This window comes from Anomaloglossus baeobatrachus, chromosome 2 (assembly GCF_048569485.1).
Source record: "Anomaloglossus baeobatrachus isolate aAnoBae1 chromosome 2, aAnoBae1.hap1, whole genome shotgun sequence".
In the NCBI taxonomy this organism is placed as follows: domain Eukaryota; kingdom Metazoa; phylum Chordata; class Amphibia; order Anura; family Aromobatidae; genus Anomaloglossus; species Anomaloglossus baeobatrachus.
Window position 1 is genome coordinate 230,063,788 of NC_134354.1, and position 22,281 is coordinate 230,086,068.

The 22,281-nt window shown below is 47.0% G+C and overlaps 1 protein-coding gene across 1 annotated transcript in view; it reads right to left on the minus strand.

The window, feature by feature from the left end:
• Positions 1–11,144: 11,144 nt before the first annotated feature.
• Positions 11,145–22,281, minus strand: part of KLHDC8A (kelch domain containing 8A) — a 96,685-nt gene continuing 85,548 nt past the window's right edge. Inside the window, exons 4-6 of the mRNA XM_075333667.1 lie at positions 16,677–16,892; positions 13,852–13,953; positions 11,145–12,263 (exon numbers count right to left, since the gene is read on the minus strand). Coding sequence (XP_075189782.1) covers positions 12,070–12,263; positions 13,852–13,953; positions 16,677–16,892 — 512 coding nt within the window. The 3' untranslated portion in view covers positions 11,145–12,069. The remainder of the gene's footprint in view (positions 12,264–13,851; positions 13,954–16,676; positions 16,893–22,281) is intronic.

Here is a 22,281-nt window from a genome sequence, read left to right on the forward strand (position 1 = left end):
CCTGATGTTTATTAATGAAGTGTTTAGATAACTGGGATATACCTCCAGAAGTTTTTTTATGTGCTATATCATATAAATGTTCTTTTATACGTATGTGAAGTTCCCGTTTTGTGCTTCCAATATATTTTAATTTGCAGGTTATGCATTCTGCCAGGTAAACTATGTATGTACTTTTGCAGTTAATAAAAGTTTTTATTGCATAGCTACTACTAGCATTGCTGTTAGCAAAAGATGTGGTTTTTCTAGGAGTCAGTGGACATAGTTTACACTGTTTTCTCGCACATTGATAAGAACCCTTTAAGGACAACCAATCGGTGCCTAGGAGATTTGGTTTTTTATTGTTAATGTCACTCGGGGATAGTTTGTCACCCAGTGATTTTGCTCTTTTTGCAACTACTCTGCAATTGTTTTTAAGAATTTTTTTCAAAGTTGTGTCTGTTTTTAAAATACTCAGATTGCGGAAGAAAATTTTTCGTTTGTCTGCAAACTGATTACTGTATTGTAATGCTAAAGTGATGATTGAGTTGGCAGTAGATTGATCTCTAGGTGAGATCTGAGTAGCGGTTTTTATTGAGGTGTTTTTGGATTTTACAATTTTTTGTGCTCTACTGAGCATCCAGTTTTTATAACCTCTTTTTTTAAGTCTTGAATCAATGGTATTTACTTCAGTTTGTAAATTTTTTTGAGAGCTACAATTTCTATATGCACGTTGCGTTTCCCCTACTGGTATGGCCTTAATAGTGTGTAATGGATGATGGCTTGCTGCATGCAAAATCGTATTTCCCTGTGATTAAGGGTGAGTGTTTTCACCTGAAACGCGTAGTGCTGGTCATGTTATTCCCTGTGTCTGCATGATGAAATAAAGACGTGATACTTTGCCTGAAAGAGCTGGACATCCTTTCTTCTTACGTCTGAATTAAGGCCTATAAATGACGCACAACACCAGGTCCAGGCGGGTCAGTTAGCACTATATGAGTACATAACACATGACAGGCTCACCATTTAACCACCTGAATTCAAAAGGTCAACTCACATCCTGCAAAAATGGATAAAATGTGCCATACCTCAAATAGTGAGATATTAGTTTATATTTTGGCCCAAAATATGTAAGCTCGCAATCCGTTCGTCAAGGATTCTCACACTTGCGAGTCCCTACACTGAATTAGTTAGAAAAACCACAAAGAACTATATAAAAAAAACACCAAAAAGGAGCCAAGACAAATGATGTATGTGCACACATGTCTTCTGCTAAGCAGCCGCCCCTCACCCTTAGTGTGGAGGTTGAATGGCTGTGACATCAGCATCATGCACCTGGGCTGCAGCCATCTTTATGAGGAAGGCTCACCACATTCTGTGTGTGCACATATCATTTGTCTTGGCTCCTTTTTGGTGTTTTTCTGATATAGTTCTTTGTGGTTTTCCTACACATCGACATCAGCCTTTAGCACCTGTAAGACAATGAGTGTAGATGTATCCCCCATACCGGACAGTCCATATCCTCTGTACTGTACGCACCAGCTGACGATGTGTCGCGGGCGGAGGAGGGGACGCTGCGCTCTCCCACTGCTCGGGTCCGGCCGCTGGTGCTGCTGCTCTGCGGCTGCCGCTGCTGCTCGGTGGTGGCTCGAGCGGTGGGCCGGATCCCGCTCCTCGCCCGTGAGTGAAAAGGGGATTTGATTGTGGGGATTTATTGTCCGTGACGCCACCCATGGTTGTGGTGATAATGGTGACACCACCGCTGCTCTGGACGGGGATCCCGGGAGTGGTGACAGGGAGCAGCTTGGTTGTTATTTCTCCCCTCCGTGGGTAGGGGGTTGGTTGTCCCGGGGCCTGGTGATGGGGTAGGGATGGATGTCAGGCGGGTTACGGGGCCTGGCGAGGTGCAGGGTCGCAGGGGCAGCGCTGTGCCGCACGGCACTGTGGTACTCACTCAGCCCAATGATGAAGACACAGTCTCGGTAAAACACACGGCTGGATGGACGGGTCCCACAGACGGCTGCGGTGTTGTTGCTCCCGGCAGGTTGGTGGTGACTGACTTTCCCTGCACCTAAGATGTCTGTACGGTTCCAATGGGTTCCCACCGGTAACCCGCTCCCCGGCTTGGATATGGGCCAGAGGAGCCCCTTTTGCCCGCAGGCGCTGGCCCTGAGAAACGGTTGCCTTGGCGGTGGCGGTGTCTCTCTCACTCGGTTGGACGGTTGCCTTTTGTCGGGACTTGACTGTTTGGAAACCCAGGAGGTCCCCTTCACTAACGGATTTGGCAAATTCACGGCGACTCCTAGCCTTGCCGGGGTCCGAAAAGCCTCTGCCAGATGGTGCTGGCTCCTCTTTATGTACCGGTCCGGTACCGCCGGGCCACCGCCCGTCCACGGTCCTTACGGTAGACTCCAATCGGCCACTCCTGCAGACGGTCACCACCGTCTGCCAACCTTGCTGATCTGTCCGGGCCACACACCCGGACCAACTTCAGGCAGCTTAGCTGTCACTTTTTCCTCTCTCACTTTCACTACTCAACTGCCCTCACTCCTCTCCAAAACTAATCTGCTGGTTTTCCCGCCTCCAGGACTGTGAACTCCTCGGTGGGCGGGACCAACCGCCTGGCCCACCCCCTGGTGTGATCATCAGCCCCTGGAAGAAGGCAACAAGGGTTTTGTGTTCTGGCTTTGGTGTGCCTGCTGGGAGTGTGGTGTGTGTGGGTGTTGTGCTCTGTGGCCTCTGGCTTGTCCAGGGCGCCACAGATGTGTATTGCTTTCCAGTAAAGCTATTGAAAGTAGTGACACACCAAGCTCTGCATCCGCAATACATTGGAATCACTTTATTAAATACAGAAAGATCAGACAGCTAAGTGACCGGTGATCTATTTTTTTTTCTTTTACAAAAGTGAAATATACAGACTGCTGTCCTGAAAACACATCATAGTCTACGTACATTACTACTGTAGTGATGGATCATATAGGTCTATTGTTTGCGCCTACAATGGAGAATGACACATTTAACTGACTTATAATATTGTAGCAGAAAGGGCAGATATATGGCAAGTTTATTTTTTATCACCTGTTGGTTACAGAAACTGGTTCAATAGAAATGAACAGCAGTGCTGTCTCCCCTTCCCATTGGTGTATAAGGTAATAATTAAAGGGGTTGTAAAAGGATTAGAAAATACTGCTTTCTTCCAAAAACAGCACCATTCTTGACCTTTGGTTGTGTCTGGTATTGCATGTCTAATCCATTGAAAGGGAACCTGTCACCTACTGACCTGCAGGGCGGTCCAAAACGTCCTCTCAGGTCCAGCGCCTCCTCAATCTTGTGCGATCGTCGTCCTCCTTGCTTTGTGTGTGTGGATGACACATCCTACGTCAACCACACAATGCCCTCCATTGTGCTTCCGCACATGCACACTTTGCCCTACTGATGGCAGAACAAAGTACTGTAATGCATATGTGCGGGCATTCTTTGACCTTTCCTTGCAGGGCAGAGTAAAGTGCACATGCACAGAAGCACAATGGAGGACACTGTGTAGATGACGTAGGACGCGTCATTCACACGAACAAGTAGGAAGGACAGCAATCGCAAGGATAGAGGAGGCGTCAGACTAAGAGCAGTGACACCCATTGGCCCTTACCGCATTGGACCGCCCCGCAGGTGAGTAGGTGACAGGTTCCTTTTAAGTGAATACAGCTGATCTACAATACCACATACAACACATAGTTAGGGGTGGCAAAAAAACCAAACACCTGTCATGTTTTTGAAATCATGGGCAACCACTTTGAGTTCAATTATTCGGACAAATTAATATTTAATTGGACCATTCCGCAATTTTTATAGCCCATTTTGTTATTAATAATTAATGTGTGTCATGTGTGCATTTAAAATATTGAGTATTTGGTGAGTTTTTTACCTCAGTAAGTATTGTAAGGGAAAACCAATAGTGGTAATAAATATGGAAGTGGTGCCCATATTTCTTTTATAATTTTCCTCTGATTGTTGCACTCCTGGTTTTAGATACAAATACTGAGGTAAAGTCTGACCAAATGGTTAACATGGCTTCTGCTGTGTACATCCAGATGTTGGACCCACATTAAGGCTACTTTCACACATCCGGTTTTTGCTCTGCGGCACAATACGGCGCTCTGCAGAAAAACCGCAACCGGTTTTTTTGCTGCCGGTTGCAGTTTTTCTTTCATAGACTTACATTAGTGCCGTATTGTGCCGCATGGGCTTGCGTTTAGTCCGGTTTTTGCCACATGCAGCAGATTTAGCCGATGCCGCGGCCGGATGGAACGTTGCCTGCAACGTTTTTTGCTCCGGCTAAAAAAAAACGCATTGCGCCGCATCCGGCCGCTGCGGCGCATTTTTTAATGAATGCCTATGGACGCCGGATGCGGCGCGATGTGGAAATAAATGCATCCAGCCGCCGCATGCGGTTTCTTCCACTGCGCATGCTCAGTAGCATGTCGCAACCAGAAAAAAACGGACGGGCCGCATGTAAAAACGTATGCAAAGGATGCGGTGTTTTCGCCGCATCCGTTGCATAGGTTTCACAGCCGGATCGAGCCGCACTGCTCAAACCGGATGTGTGAAAGTAGCCTAAGCAGGCAATTATGACATGTGATATGGAAAAACACCTGTCACGAGTAAAACCGCTATTAACCTACAGAAGTAGGGTTAAGCCAGGCAGCATTCAGGTTTCAGTCACGGGGGTGGCGCCAGCGTGGGTCCAATCACTGCACTGACTGACAGCTGCTCAGCATTAGACCCAGCTGTCAGTCAGTGCCGGGAGCGAAGTTACAATAGCTGCTCTCGATACACAGGGTGGTGATTGAACTCCCATCAGCACCACCTGTTACTGAAGCCCAAATGCTGTTAGGAGGAATAAAATTAATTTGCTCCCGGCAGTGCGGTTCAATGTGTAGGTACTGGGCAGATTTCAAATGGTTTTAACCCCCTATCTGCAGCTTAATAGCATTTTAACATGTGAAAGGTTCTCTTTAAACCTACAGCCAGTTCATACACCACAGTCTGTACAACGTGTAAATCTGACCTAGTACCTATTAGACTGGGATTACAAAAGTGACCGATTTTCATCCAGGAGGGTAGGACGAGTAAAATCTGTTTGGTATTCCGCATGTCATGTGAGTGCTATGCTATTGTGAGAATTTTTTTTCTCGCCTATCATCCATATGCAATGTGTTTTTTTTCTCAGCAGCTATTATTCTACAATCATTTACAGGACCAATTACAGTGTGGCAATGCATAAGTAAAAAATGTCCGCCATCTGGATGGTACATGTGGCATCCGTTTTTTCTCGCACCCATAGACTTGCATTCGAAATGAAGTAGAGAAAATTTCCAGCTCACCCATCCATCATGGAACCGTGCAATGGAAAGCAGCTGTGTAAACTGAGGATAAATGGAACGAGAAACAGCAGAAGTCTCCATAAAATCCGTTTTTGTTTAGAAAATTGTAAAAATAGGGCTTTTAATACACAAAATCAGGATAACACAATAATAGGAGGAAAATCCTTCACCCACAAACAAACATGTTTTGGATTTTCAAATCCATATTCATTGTATTTAAAGCCCTAATTTTACAATTTTCTAAATAAAGACGTATTTTATGGAGACTTGTGTTGGATCCTTCCTCGTTCCATAGATTTGCATTGTTGAGTCTCGTTCGAAATACGCCGCCATATGCAGCATGCTGCGATTTTCATCAGTCCGCTTAGAACTGAGTAAAAACTTGCAGATCTGCTTTACCTCATTGACTAAAATTGGTCCGAGTGCAATCCAAGAAATTATCGCATTGCACTCGTCTGATTCATACGCTTGTGTGACCTCGGCCTTAGGCATAAACTCGCACACGTGGGTTGTCCATGTGCAATCCGTGATACGTGATCAGTGATTGCACATGGACATAAACTCACCTGCCCCCGTTCCTGCTGTCCGTGGTGCTGAAGAGTCCTGCGTTGCTGCATCCTGCCCCCGCTGTCTGACCTCTGCAGCTACTTCTGGGTCGGCTCTGGCTGCATTCATGAATATGCACAACCTGTACACCGCACGGAGACACAGTCAGGGAAAAATCACTGATGTGTGAGCAGACCCATTGATTATAATGGGTCTGCATATGTCAGTGATTCTGGTACGTATAAAAACTAGCACATACGTACCAGAATCACTAACGTCTGAAACAGGCCTTAGAGGATTTTTTTTTTGTGCAAATCTTGAAAAACTGATCACAAATTACCATCAATGTATATCAGTTTTTTAATTCATCTTCTAATAATATTAATAATAAAAAAAAGATGATAACATACTGTAAAAAGAAAAATCATGAAAAAAAATGAACAATCATTACATTTCACCATTGGCTAATGATGCACATTGGTGTCTACTACAATTGTGAGAATAATGCTATGTTCCCACAATGAGTGTTTAGTGAGTTTCGGACACTGTGGATTTTTTCTGCTTCAAAAACTAAGGCGGGCTTTACACGCTGCGACATTGCTAGCAATTGCTAGCGATGTCGAGCGCGATAGTACCCGCCCCCATCGCACATGCGATATGTAATGCTTGCTGCCGTAGCGAACATTATCGCTACGGCAGCTTCACATGCACATACCTGGTTGGCGACGTCGCTGTGACCGCCGAACAATATCTCCTTCAAAGGGGAGGTGCGTTCGGCGTCACAGCGACGTCACTAAGCGGCCGGCCAATAGAAGCGGAGGGGCGGAGATGAGCGGGACATAACATCCTGCCCACCTTCTTCCTTCCGCATTGTCGGTGGAGGCAGGTAAGGAGATATTTATCGTTCCTGCGGTGTCACACACAGTGATGTGTGGTGCTGCAGGAACGACAAACAACATCGTACTGGCAGCAGCAGCGATATTATGAAAAGGAGCGACGTGTCACCGATCAACGATTTTTGACGTTTTTGCGATCGGTGATCGTCGCTCCTAGGGTTTACACGCTGCGATGTCGGTAGCGGCGCCGGATGTACGTCACTAACGTATATATATATATCATATACCTACATACATATAACGTATAAGTCTTCTAGACTAAGGACATATACGTCCGAAATGCGTCCTCCCTTTCTACACCTGCTATGATGCGTTTTTAATGCAACCATGGAACATGGAATTTTAATGAAATTTTGAATAAAATCTGATGTTTTAAATTTCTGGAACTGGATGCTGGATTTTCTCCTCCTCCCTACATACATATAACGTATGTATATATCATTACCGATGTCGCAACGTGCAAAGCCCGCCTAAGTGTCTTACAGTTCCAGCAGAATGAATGGAATTTATAGAATGTGTTTTTCAGATCCGCAACATGTCACTTTCTCTTGTGGGTACGCCCAGTTTTCTCTGTAGATTTCCCCCATAGACTTGCATTAGATGCAGGTAATCCGGAGGTAAAAAACATACTGAAACACACTTAAAACACATGTAATCCGCACCTATTCTGCAATATCAAAAACTCACCAAAACCTCATTGTGGGCATGTAGCCTAAAGGCCCATATAGACAGGCCAATTGTTCATAAGATTCTCTAGATCCATAACCATCTGAACATGCTGCCCATCAGCTGGTGGGCTAGCAAAATGTTAGCCGACGGACTCAATTATTTATGTAGGGATTTAGTCTTTAATGCCTCCTGTAAATATGAAGCTGCATGATGTTTGCATTAATGATCGCTATGTCTGTATACAGTTTTCTCAGTCCATGTGAACAAGGCCATAAATAAATACCTGTCAATTTTTAAATAACGTAATCGTTGCTCATTTATGAGCAGAAATCAGACAATTAAGGCAAAAATAATGGAAACTTGAGATGACATTTGTTTTGTAAATGTGTATAAAAATGGCTCATTCATAGTTATCGACCTTCTTTATTTTACATTTTATAAGGACTAGAAATATACAAGTGAAATTAAAAAGTAAGGGTTAAAAAATAAAAACAAACATGGGTACAATAAATAAATGAAATACTTTTTTGTATCCAGTCCCATAAGCAATATACTAAAACTGCACCAAAAATCTGTACTGTGTGAATGTTATCTAGGAACATATTATATTGCATTATGTGAAATATGTAAAGAAGCGTGCGTCGTACAGTATATGTGAGGATTACATTAGAATCACACTGCATAGAGAATAAACACTATTCCGTGTGTCTGCAGAAAGCAAAATTCAACTCTTTAAGGTTTTTTCCACACATCAGATTTTTTGGTATGTGTGCTATTCATTATTTTTACTGATAGGTCAAGGAGCCATTACAGTGAGGCTAAGGTCAAAGAAGCATTAACAAAAAAATCATCTAGAAAACTAGTACGGTTTTTTTCTAATTTATCACACATTTGCAGTCTGGTTTTAGACAGCAACAGTTGTTAATAATGTAAAAGATTAAATACAGTGTGCAATGTTAAAGAATTAAAATGTATCCTTAAAAATCAGATGGTATCAGATGGCTCCATCTATTTGCATACCCCTAGATTTGAATGGGCAAGTCTCATCCAACAAACCAAAAAAATAGTGCATATTGTAATTTCTTAATTTCAATGAAAAAAAAAAAAATCGCTCATCTCCAAATCTCCATTGAATAACATTGACCTGTGTGCTGTGCATTTTTTCAGGGTCAGCACTAAAACTGAAAATACAGTCATGGGTATTTGGCCTGAATGTGCCTTTTCACATCTTCTACTTTGATACGAAAGAAAAATCTGACATGTGAAACTGGCCTAAGGGGTACTTTGCACGCTGCGACATCGCAAGCCGATGCTGCGATGCCGAGCGAGATAGTCCCGCCCCCGTCGCAGCTGCGATATCCTTGTGATAGCTGCCGTAGAGAACATTATCTCTACGGCAGCTTCACATGGACTCACCTGCCCTGCGACCGTCGCTCTGGCCAGCGACCCGCCTCCTTATTAAGTGGGCGGGTCGTGCGGCGTCACTGCGACGTCACACGGCAGGTGGCCAATAGGAGCGGAGGGGCGGAGATGAGCGGGATGTAAACATCCCGCCCACCTCCTTCCTTCCGCATATCCTACGGAAGCCGCCGTGACGCCGGTAGGAGATGTTCCTCGCTCCTGCGACTTTACACACAGCGATGTGTGCTGCCGCAGTAGCGAGAAACAACATCGGACCATCGCGTCAGTGTAATTATGGATTACGCCGACGCTGCACCGATGATACGATTACGACGCTTTTGCGCTCGTTAATCATATCATCTAGGCTTTACACACTACGATGTCGCATGCAATGCCGGAAGTACGTCATTTTCAATTTGACCCCACCGACATCGCACCTGCGATGTCGTAGTGTGCAAAGCCCGCCTAAGTCTTACCATTAGATCTGTGATTGAGTGGCCGCAAAAACACAGACTTGCAACAGATCAAACTCGCCTATCCAAATCAATGGTTCCATGAAAAATTAGAGCATTCTGTCCGTATTTTGGGTAGGAGCAGGTTGGACTTTTTCATTTGTGCACTTGAGAAAAAGGGATGCCGATTAGGGATGATCGAATACCTCAAATATTCGGCTTAGCGAATATTTTCCGAATAGGTCGCCGATATGCGAGTATTCGATGTGCAATGTAAGTCTATGGGAAGCCCGAATAGTTGTTATTCGGGTTTCTCACAGACTTACATAGACTCTCTAGACTTACATAGACTTACATTACTTATAGGTGACCTATTCGGAAAATATTTGCGAAGCCGAATATTTGAGGTATTCGATCATCCCTAATCGGCATCCCTTTTTCTCAAGTGCACAAATTAAAAAGTCCAACCTGCTCCTACCCAAAATACGGACAGAATGCTCTAATTTTTCATGGAACCATTGATTTGGATAGGCGAGTTTGATTTGTTGCAAGTCTGTGTTTTTGCGGCCACTCAATCACAGATCTGGTAATGTGAGCTCCTGATAGACTATAATGGGTATATATTCTACAGATAGAACACGTACAGTACATGAAAAGCAGATGTCTAAATGAGGTCTTATTCTGCAATTTCGTGGTATCTACTTCTATTCTCCTATTTAGGCTAGATTTACACGATCATATGGCATCTGATGCAAATGCATCAGATGTGATATGCTAATGACCCTCGGCTCCCGCTGTGAAGCCAGTGTAGCCGAGTGTCATGCAACTGTGATCCGATCCTGTGATCAGATCACAGCTGCGGAGGAGAGGGATTAATCTCCCTATCTCCTCCATTGTCAGCTGATACGATTATCGAACTGCACTCAGATATCAATCGAGTGCAGTCCGATGTTTCTTTCGCACCCAGAGACTTATATGGGTGTGAGTGACACATCTCTCGCTGACAATCGCAACATGCTGCGACTTTTCGCTCATCCAGAATTTGGATGAGAAAAAAGCTGACCATCTGCTCTACCTCATTGAATAACATTGGTCCGAGTGTAATGCAAGATTTTCTCGCATTGCACTCGTCCGTCGTCATGTGAGCGTGCACTAAAGGGTGCTTTACACGCTGCGACATCGCTATCGATATATCGTCGGGGTCACGTCGTTAGAGACGCACATCCAGCGCCGTTAGCGACATCGCAGCGTGTAACACCAAGGAGCAACGATCAACGATCGCAAAAATGTCAAAAAACGTTGATCGTTGACACGTCGCTCTTTTTCTTAATATCGTTGGTGGTGCATGCCGCTGGTTGTTCGTCGTTCCTGCGGTGTCACACATCGCTATGTGTGACGCCGCAGGAACAGCGAACATCTCCTTACCTGTGTCCACCAGCAATGAGGAAGGAAGGAGGTGGGTGGCATGTTCCGGCCACTCATCTCCGCCCCTCCTCTGCTATTGGGCAACCGCTTAGTGACGCCGCAGTGACATCGCTATGACGCCGAACGCACCTCCCCTTTGAAGGAGGGATTGTTCGGTGGTCACAGCGACGACGCTGAAAAGGTATGTGCGTGTGACGCTGCCGTAGCGATAATGTTCATTACGGCAGCGATCACCAAATGTCGCACGAACGATGGGGGCAGGCGCTATCGCGCACGACATCGCTAGCTGTCGCTAGCGATGTCGCAGTGTGTAAAGCACCCTTTAGACTGATATAGATAGTAGACAGATATCGGGGGCATGATGAGTACTACAGTTTGCAAGGAAACAGACACACTCGGAATGTCTAATGCTCAAGTTTTATTGATTTGATAGTAATTTGTTATAATGCCATATAATGATATCAGTAAAGAAGCTTCTATTAGTTGACCAGGTCTTGGCCTGGTTGGTATATGTATGACTGGCCTATGCCATCTAAATTAATGGTTATAACTCCTGTATTTTTAAGGGTACTTCCCTCCTTCTGTCTCTCTGGTCCACCCATATCATAAGAGATTTTACACTAATAATGACTTTTTGGTACATTAAAGGAGTTGTCTAGATTTTGCACCAAAATTGACAGAGCACACGCTGTTTGGATTTTCCAGTGCTGGATGCAACAATTGGCAGTATTGTAATAACAGGTATGCAAAATTCATATTTCCAGCCACAGTCTGACTAGAAGTGCATGGCTTCAGGCCACACACGACTAGTTGGAATGTGGCCATAAGTATGCATTTTGCATACTTGCAGTCACATAACCATCTGCTCCTGACATGGCACTGGATAATCCTGACAACACTCTGTGCACAATGTGAGGATTCACAAGTCTGCACTAATGTAGACTTCTGTGCCAAATCTGGACAACCCCTTTAAACGATTTTCAGATCACTATAGAACATTTTCATTATACTTTAAAAATATTTAATATGTATTGTTGAGTTTGTAAGTTATTCCAAAGTCACCTCGACATTCTTTAAATTAAATTATTTGATGCTGATTACTATAGACAGTGTCTTAGTTTTGCCTTTAGCAAAATAATTCTTATTACTGATGTATGCGCTCACATTCCAGATGCCGTGAATACGTCATCACAGACAGAACAGATGTCTTGGTATGCATGGCTTGGCAAATAAAACAGTCTGATACCCACGGTATAAAACACACACTCTGAAACTCTTTCAAACCTATTGTACAGTACCTACAAAATACATACAACACCTTGGTCAAGATTCTAACAAACTTAGCATGTCTACCGCAGAGCTGGGGCCCTGGTTTACTCCCCCGATGGCATACAGCCTGTTCTTCAAGACGATTGTAGCGCAGGCACATCGGGGGTTCGGCATGGGACTTAAGGTTTCCCACCTGTTCTTCAATGGATGGAAGATCTCTGTTGTTTCCAAAACGGAAGGTTGGTTTCCTGAAGAGAAACAGAATTTAATTACAACTATTCGCGGAATGTTTGTTACTATTATATAATAGTCCTTTCTCTCAGGTAGTGACTTCTATCGCACATTTCTCAGGGTTAAATGTCTGGAAATAAGCTGAATTGTTGTGCAAATGTCCGCATTTTAATGGAATCAGAATACCTTCAATTAATCTTTGTTTCCCCAGTCACATCCAAGCCCTATGTAATCTATGCAGACAATCTGCATTCTGTATAACGTACCCATCCTTAAGGCCACAAACGGAAGTATTCTGTCTATGCTTGTTATGTCACAGTGTTCGCTTCAATGGAATATAGATATTGCAACAATGTAAATGTGCTTGATATTAAAGCGGGCTTTACACGCTGCGACATCGCTAATGCGGAGTCGTTGGGGTCACGGAATTCGTGACGCACATCCGGCCGCATTAGCGATGCCGTTGCGTGTGACACCGATAAGCGATTTTGCATCGTTGCAAAAACGTGCAAAATCGCTAATCGGCGACATGGGGGTCCATTCTCAAATCTCGTTACTGCAGCAGTAACGAGGTTGTTCCTCGTTCCTGCGGCAGCACACATCGCTGCGTGTGACGCCGCAGGAACGAGGAAGCTCCCCTTAGCTGCCTCCCGGCCGCTATGAGGAAGGAAGGAGGTGGGCGGGATGTTACGTCCCACTCAGCTCCGCCCCTCCGCTGCTATTGGGCGGCGGTTCAGTGACGTCGCTGTGACGCCGCACGGACCGCCCCCTTAGAAAGGAGGCGGTTCGCGCGTCACAGCGACGTCGCCGGACAGGTATGTATGTGTGACGGCTGTTGTGCGGCACGGGCAGCGATTTGCCGTGTCGCGCAACAGATGGGGGCGGGTACCCACACTAGCGATATCGGGACCGATATCGCAGTGTGTAAAGTAGCCTTAACGCTACTTAAGTAGCCTTAAGTAGCCTTAAGGCTACTTTACACACTGCGATATCGGTCCCGATATCGCTAGTGTGGGTACCCGCCCCCATCTGTTGCGCGACACGGCAAATCGCTGCCCGTGCCGCACAACAGCCGTCACACATACATACCTGTCCGGCGACATCGCTGTGACGGGCGAACCGCCTCCTTTCTAAGGGGGCGGTCCGTGCGGCGTCACAGCGACGTCACTGAACTGCAGCCCAATAGCAGCGGAGGGGCGGAGCTGAGCGGGACGTAACATCCCGCCCACCTCCTTCCTTCCTCATAGCGGCCGGGAGGCAGGTAAGGGGAGCTTCCTAGTTCCTGCGGCGTCACACGCAGCGATGTTTGCTGCCGCAGGAACGAGGAACAACCTCGTTACTGCTGCAGTAACGAGATTTGGGAATGGACCCCCATGTCGCCGATTAGCGATTTTGCACGTTTTTGCAACGATGCAAAATCGCTTATCGGTGTCACACGCAACGGCATCGCTAATGCGGCCGGATGTGCGTCACGAATTCCGTGACCCCAACGACTCCGCATTAGCGATGTCGCAGCGTGTAAAGCCCGCTTTAGTCCGGTACAAGTGAACCTTATCTAGGAGCTCATTGTGATGCTATAATACAGAAAGCGTTAATTATCCTTACCAAGACCGCCAGCCACAACAACTCTCCCATGTATTGCCCCCGCAACAAAATCAGCTCTTCTTTTTCTTAGAAAGCAAGAACGATCTGTCTTCATCCAGCCCCCTGTAAATCAGAGATGTAAGCTACTGATTATTTATTTTGACCAGCTAAATACATACAATAAATGGTGAATAGGGCAACTTTGTGACACTAGAAAGTTCTTAAAGAGTAACTATCGGTTTAATATTTCTTTATAAATCAATAGTACATGTGAAAATTAGAAGCTTTATAATATATCTTATAAGATAAATCCGCTTCTTTCTCCTCCTAAACTCATCCTTCATTCTCAATATCCTCAATTCATTAGTAAAAATGTGTCTTCAGTGCATACAGATTGTAGCATGACTGTGATACATGACAATTGCTGCTTACAAAGTTCTATGGAAAACCGCAAGTATCATTTCAGGAGAACTTACAGCACAATGTCTGTCTGACTCTAGCTCCTGCCTCCTCACCCGTCTCCCCTCTCCATAGAATCTTATGAGTACCAACTATCATCTCCTATGCCACTAATGGGAAAATCTGTCTTCACTAAATAGAGGTTTTACCCATTACTTAAGTATAAAAGATCAATCCATGCAGAGAAAGAAGTATATTTCTCTAATGAGATATATTGCAAAGTTTCTTATTTTCATGTGCACTATTGATTTGTGAAATAAAAATTAAAATGGTGCTTAGTCTTTAAATGGAGTCAAACAGATTATGCTCTGCACATGTAGATTAGTCTTTTGTTTGTCCCATAATACTTTAAATGAATATGCAAGAAATGGACGTATCTGATCGGTCAATATTGGCAGCACATCAAAGTATACACTGTCATAATTTTTATCTCATAAATAGTACATGTGAAAATAACAATCTTTGTGATATATGTTATCAGAGGGATGTAGTTCTTTCTCCTCCTGGACTTATCTTTTATTCTCAGAATATCCCAATTCACAGAAGACAGAATTTCACTGAAATTGAGTTGTTACTCATCAAATTCTATGGAGAACTGCATCTGTTTCAGAAGACTGTTTGTGTCTATCTCTAGCTCCTCCCTCCTCCATAGAATGTTAAAAGCATTAACTGTCACCTCCTACCTCAGTAATGGAAAAGTCTGTAGTCAGTGAATTTACAATTTACCAGTCAATTGAAAATTATGTAAATGAATGATCAGTCTTGAAGGAGAAAGATGTAGATTTACCTGATAACTTATTTTATAAAGTAGCTTATTTTCATGTGTACTACTGATTTATGGAAAAAAAATAATAAATAAAACAATGGTTAATCTATAACATGTGAAAACAACTGAAGCTATTCCGTTGCTGCATTGCCAGACTCAATGTGCAGCAATGTGATGAGGCCACTTCATTACGCTGCTGGTGTTACTGCAGCACCACAGACGCAGAAAATGCATGGGCTATGATAAGCACTTCACAGAGGAGCCGAAGATTCAAGGGTCTTTTATTGTAGACCGCAGTTAAGCGTACAGTATACATATGTGATGGGGAGGAATGAAAGGCCATAGTATGGGGGGAAAAGTGTTAAGAGGGCGCAGTGTGGAGGCGACAGTGTGTGGACACAGTATGGAGAGAGGGCAGTGTGGTAAGAGGGGACAATATAAAGTGAGGAGCCAGCATGGAGGGGACATTGTGAGGGCAGAGTATGGAGAGAGGGCAGTGTGGTAAGAGGGGACAATATAAAGTGAAGAGCCAGCATGGAGGGGACATTGTGAGGGCACAGTATGGAGAGAGGGCAGTGTGGTAGGAGAGGACAATATAAAGTGAGGAGCGAGCATGGAGGGGACATTGTGAGGGCACAGTATGGAGAGAGGGCAGTGTGGTAGGAGAGGACAATATAAAGTGAGGAGCCAGCATGGAGAGGACATTGTGAGGGCAGAGTATGGAGAGGAAGTAGTTTAAAGAAGGTGGCAATGTGAATAGGAGGTACATTATGGAGCAAGGCCAACATGGGGGAAAAGGGACTCTGAGAGTTTCAAAGCACTTCCCATGTAGCTGCCTCTCTGAGTCTATTCTATGCCCAGCCTCACCTTCTGAGTGATTGATAGCTCACTGGTTGAACTCCACAGTTATTGAGCAGTTAAGGAGGGGCTGGGTAGGATAGGACCAATGAGGCACAGGCTTAGGAAGTGCTTTGGCACACCCAGAGCTATTAAGCCTAATTTGCATATTAATCAAAACTGCAAATTTTCAGTAAATGAGCAACAGATTCCATAAGTTAAAGGTATGGAAAACATCTTTCAAAGAGAAGCATAACCATATAATCAGTTTGGGAAGATGAATCGTTTTGACAGATTCCCTTTAATTTTGGTTACCATTACTTTTATTTTATGGGTGTGGGAGAGACGTGTAACTGGGTATAGTCTGCAGGAAGAGATTTGGTCTAAAAATGAGGCATGGTGGGAAAGGGAAGCTGCTATTACAAATGTACATCCCAGCCAGGCACATTCCCAGGGTTCCTCTTGTGACTAGATTGAGTATGGCTGTTACTGAGCAGTTGAGCTGTACCAGCCCAGATGCCAAGCACTAAAGGCTATGCAGCATTGGAAGAGGTTATTATCTGGGTCAGGCAAAGCCGGTCCAGTGTTCAGATGTGATGCTACATTGTGTTATATACAAATAGGCAGGAATACATGGTGAATGTTATCCTGTTATCCTAATAGGTTGGTGGTGGCAGGAAAGGAATTACTAGCTATCAAACATTTATGGTATACAGAATTTGAGTTTACAAATATATATGTAACAAATGTATAATGTCAAGTTGGTATCTACGTTTAAACTTGCCTTGTTCCATATCAAATATATCCACAGTCTTTGTAAATTTTGGCCGTCGGTATGTTCCCCCTTGCCGTAGTCCTCCCAAACTGTAGAGGGAGCCCTCACTTATCACATATCTTGAATATGCCCTTTTGTTGGGAATACTGGGGAATTTGGTCCATGATCGGGAGTCAGTGTCAAAGACTTCAAAAGCATTCACCGCATACTTAGACTGCCTACCCCCTGTGGGCATAGAAGTATGTGTTACCAGAGATAAGAATACAGTAAAGGTCACCATCAAAGTTATGCAATATATGACTCTACAATACGAATCACGAAGATATGCAGATAATGGATCTTCCACGGCCATATCCATTTCAGGAAGAACGCAGCTAAAATAAAGGCACATTAGATTTCCCCATCACATAGCATGTCCATCGTGGGATACATAAAGTGACTTCTTCACATTTTATACACTGCTTTCTTCCTGGTAATTTCACGGCTCATATCACTAGAGATAACATTGGAAAATGTCCTGACCTTTCAGATGGAATTGTGTTTCTGTGTATTTCTTAAAATCCAGACATTATGAGGTGCACATTACCTGGCAGCTCTGAAGCTTCGTGGAATGCAGAAGCTCAGGTTTTGGTGGAATTATTACTTTATAATTCTACTTAGGTTTTATTTATTAACCGTGACTGCTTGCGGCTCATAGCTGTAGGCAGATGCATATTGTTCTAAGAAATTCTGTAGGGAATGTACCAGACACCCAGCTGACTGCCGAATACAATACCTGTCACCTGACATCGGCTGAGCCGCATTCCAACACACAAAACTCGAGTTTACAGATAATACAATCCACTCCCTATTCTCCTCCAGGGTCACTTAATATCGTGCATTCAGATTTTTGTTTTTCTCCTTCTATTGTCTGTGTATACCATCTTATGTCACCAATTTGAAGAATGCAAGGAATGTACCAGCTTCTGATTGTGTCTAATTCTGGAGCACATATGGTTCCTCCTTTGAAGTATTAACAATTTAATAATGAAAATATTTGGAATATGCCAAGCTCGTAATGCCCATTTAGCAATATAAACTCAATGCTGTAACCTGGGATTTTTTTGCATTTGTTTCATTGCTTACATTACTAACAGTGCTAAATCCATTAGATCTCCGATCCATTAATGCCTGACCCCACTGATTTGTAATAGGGTCTTTTGGGTTTCCACTGTTAGGTCCTTCACTTTCACAGCAGGTCTCTGTTTAATGCTTCACTATTCTTGCTTTGAAATGTCATAAAACTGACTTTTCACAGCAGTATTCAGCAGAGCTCTCCAGCAGAGACTGCAAAATAAATATCCTAAACTGAATATCCTTAGTAATGTGACGAGACTGAATAAAATGCCAGACATTGACTTAAAAAGTATCTAATAGTATATTTCTGTAAACTAATTATAATTAGTGCTGAGCAAGTAGCTAACTATTCGTACTCGCTATGCTGTTATCGAGTACTGTCCGCTACTTGCAAATTCGTTTTGAGTAGCGGGTATGTGTCGCCCTGGGCAAGCCAGGGGACACAGGTCACACACCACCACACCCTACATCCCAGGTAGGCACATCTAAGCTGAACCAAAAATCCTTGTTGCCTTCCTCCAGAGGCTGGTGATTCACACCAGGGGGTGGGCCAGGCGGTTGGCTCCGCCCACCAAGGAGATCACAGTTCTGGAGGCGGGAGAAACCAGGCAGTCTAGTCAGGGAGGAGGAAGTGGAAGGAGTGGAGGAGTAGCCCAGACAGGGCTAAAGTAAACAACTGAGTGAAAGTAAGGAAAGTAAAGGAGAAAAGGAGGAAAGCAAGAGTGGTGACTGAGAGAGAAGAGCCTGAAGTAGTCCAGCTGAGTGCAGGACAGGTCAGCAAGGTCAGCAACGGCGGTGACTGTCTGGAGGGGACCGTTTGGAAGTTCCTGGAAGGATCCCGTAGGCTGTGTGCCCGGTGGTCTGGAGCAGTGTTCCGAAGGACAGTCAGCACCAGGGCAGGGGCCTCTCGGACCCCGGCAAGGCTTGGAGTCGCCGTAAATTGCCGAATCCGTCAGTGAAGGGGACGTAGATCCCCCAACAACCAAGACCCGAGTGAAGGCAACAGCCCAACCTGTACAACAGAGACACCGCCACCGCCAGGGCACCAGTTTCTGAGGGCCAGCGCCTGCGGGCAAAGAGTAGAGCTCCCCCGGTCCAGCTTGAAGCCGGGGAGCGGGTTACCGGTGGGGACCCATCGCAACCAACAAGTACACAAGGTGCAAGGAAGAGGGACATCACCGTCACCTACTGGGAGAGCAATTGCAGCCGTCCGTGGGACCGTCTTACCAGCCGTTTGGTTTACCGTACAAACTGTGTCCACGTCTCAGGCTGAGTGAGTACCACAGTGCCGCAAGGCACAGCGCTGCCCCCGCGTCCCTGCGCCCACCAGGCCCTGCACCTCACAAACCGTCACCGGGCCCCGGGATCACCGACCCCTACCCACGGAGGGGCAACACAACACCTGGCTGCTCCGCATCACCATCCCCGGGACCCCCATATTGAGCAGCGGTGGTGAAATCACCACAACCTTGGGTGGCGTCACGGACTATAAACAATCCCCACACCCAACCAACCCCTTTCACTCACGGGCGAGGAGTGCCGCTCGAAAGACCCCCGGGATCCGGCCTACAGCTCGAGCCACCACTGAGCAGCGGCCGCCGGACCCGAGCAGAAGGGGTGAGCGCGGTGTGCTGACACCCTCCTCCCCGCCCGCGACAATTTGGCGTCACGAACAGGATCTTACCGCTCTGCCGTCTGGTAGAGGTGCGCCTTGTTACCGCCGGAGGTATCCGGCAGAAAAATTTCAGAAGCCGCCATCTTTGGCGCGAAAAGTTCCCGCTCGAGCGTCTTCTCGAGCAGTAGAGGCGCGAAGGCCAAAACCCCGCCCCGAGAGAGGAGGGGCCGGAAAGAGCTAAGGGGGACGTGATGGCGGCTGGCCGCATGTAGCTGCGGCTATAAAAGCAGGGACGCCAGGACTCTGCAAACATACCGTTCCTGGAAGCAAAAGAACAAGCCATCATGTGGATGCCGTCCCGCGACACCGTAGCCCCCGCGCCTGGAACCGCGGCGTGGGTGGAGATCCGAACCGCGCAGCTCTACCAAAGGCTGCAGGTCAGGATGCAGCTCCTCATGGAGGAGTGGGAGGCCGACATGGCGGACGTTGTAGCCACCGTGCGGAGACGCGAGGAGGAAGCGGAGAAAGGGAGGGTGAGTGACCCACGTCCCGATGCCCTTGAAGGGCCGGTCATCGCGGCTGTGGGGCCTGGTCCAAGCCCTCTCCCCCCGTTGCCTCCCTCGCCACCCGTCCCGGAGGCCGTGACCCCGCCACTAGGCCTACTACCACCGCAACCGGTAGCAGTACCCAGCGTCCCCGCCCAAGCGGGCCGACCTGTAGCCGGAGCCCGCGGCACACTGGAGGTGTTACCGTGGAAGACGCCGAAAGTGGAACCGGAGGCATCCCATGAAACATCCCCCGAGCCGGAGCAGATGACCCGTTCCGAGCCGAAGGCCCGGAAGCGGAAAGCCCCTATGCCCATCCCCCACACCTCAGCTGAGGTAGCGCCGGGTTGTTGCTGCAAGGCAGCGCCCAAGGCCAAGACACCGCGGGACATGCCGCCCATGGTCCTGACAGTGGGCAACGTCCAGGATGTCCCGCGGGGCCCGACCCGTGCGCCGGCGCTGGCAGCAGCGCTGTATTGGGATAGGGAGCCGGTACCGCTGGGCCTGGAGATCGCCGAGAGGGAGCGGAAGAAGGCCGAACTGGTGGCCAGAGCGATCCGGGAGAAAGAACACCTCCGGCAGGCAACCTCCCGTGCCCGAGGACCGTTGTACGTGGGGCAGGTGAGGCGGTTTGATGTCCGCCGGGGCTACGGGTTCATCTACGAGCCGGGCCTGGAGGCCGAAGTTTTTGTAGCCCGGCGGGATGTGAATGCCCACCTGCCTGAGGAGCATCCTGGCCGTAATCTGATGCCGGGTGATATCGTCCAGTACACTCGGTTCTTTGGGGAGCGTGGGTGGTTTGCGCTGGACGCTTGATTGAAGGGCAGCCCAGAGGCCCGAGCAAGCGCCGCGCCCCCTCCCTTGGAAGGAGCACTGGAGCCTGGAAGTCCGGAGTAGGGCAGTGGATGCCCGCAATACCGTCCCCGTTTGGACCACCACTTTGTTTGTTGTTTGAAAAAGTTTGAAAAGTTTTGAAAGATGATGAAAAGATGATGACCGAAGTTTCACCTGATTCACCGTGTGATTTGCAACCGGCTGGAGCCGGCACCGTTGTCCCTGTGGGGACCGTTTAAAAATGCATGGGAACTATCCATGGACAAGCCCGTGAACTTGCAGGGCAACCACAGACGTTAGTGGCTTGTAAATATGTTGGTTACCGTTACCGTTTTCCGCAGGCCGCCTCCGGAGAGGCAGGTTGGAGGGAGGGCCCTCAGCAGAGCAGGCTGGGGCCCAGCCACCAAAGGAACCGGTGGCTACCCTCTGGAGGGAAGGACAGATCCCGCTCGGGTACCGTGTGCTGGACTGTGGGTCAAGGGGTGCTGCCTGGGCTTTAGGGGCAGCATCAGGGCCAGGTTGCTTGGGTGGGAGAGAGCGGAAACCGTAACCGTAAACCGTTATGCAACGTTAAAGTAAATGTGCCTCCCGTTTTGGGAAGAGTTATTGAAAATGTATTTATATGTTAATTCCCTTGTTATCCCTTTTGCAGAAAAATAAATCCGGTGTAGGACGGCAGCCCGCGGACGGTCTGCATTTTGCTAAGGGGGAATGTGTCGCCCTGGGCAAGCCAGGGGACACAGGTCACACACCACCACACCCTACATCCCAGGTAGGCACATCTAAGCTGAACCAAAAATCCTTGTTGCATTCCTCCAGAGGCTGGTGATTCACACCAGGGGGTGGGCCAGGCGGTTGGCTCCGCCCACCAAGGAGATCACAGTTCTGGAGGCGGGAGAAACCAGGCAGTCTAGTCAGGGAGGAGGAAGTGGAAGGAGTGGAGGAGTAGCCCAGACAGGGCTAAAGTAAACAACTGAGTGAAAGTAAGGAAAGTAAAGGAGAAAAGGAGGAAAGCAAGAGTGGTGACTGAGAGAGAAGAGCCTGAAGTAGTCCAGCTGAGTGCAGGACAGGTCAGCAAGGTCAGCAACGGCGGTGACTGTCTGGAGGGGGACCGTTTGGAAGTTCCTGGAAGGACCCCGTAGGCTGTGTGCCCGGTGGTCTGGAGCAGTGTTCCGAAGGACAGTCAGCACCAGGGCAGGGGCCTCTCGGACCCCGGCAAGGCTTGGAGTCGCCGTAAATTGCCGAATCCGTCAGTGAAGGGGACGTAGATCCCCCAACAACCAAGACCCGAGTGAAGGCAACAGCCCAACCTGTACAACAGAGACACCGCCACCGCCAGGGCACCAGTTTCTGAGGGCCAGCGCCTGCGGGCAAAGAGTAGAGCTCCCCGGTCCAGCTTGAAGCCGGGGAGCGGGTTACCGGTGGGGACCCATCGCAACCAACAAGTACACAAGGTGCAAGGAAGAGGGACATCACCGTCACCTACTGGGAGAGCAATTGCAGC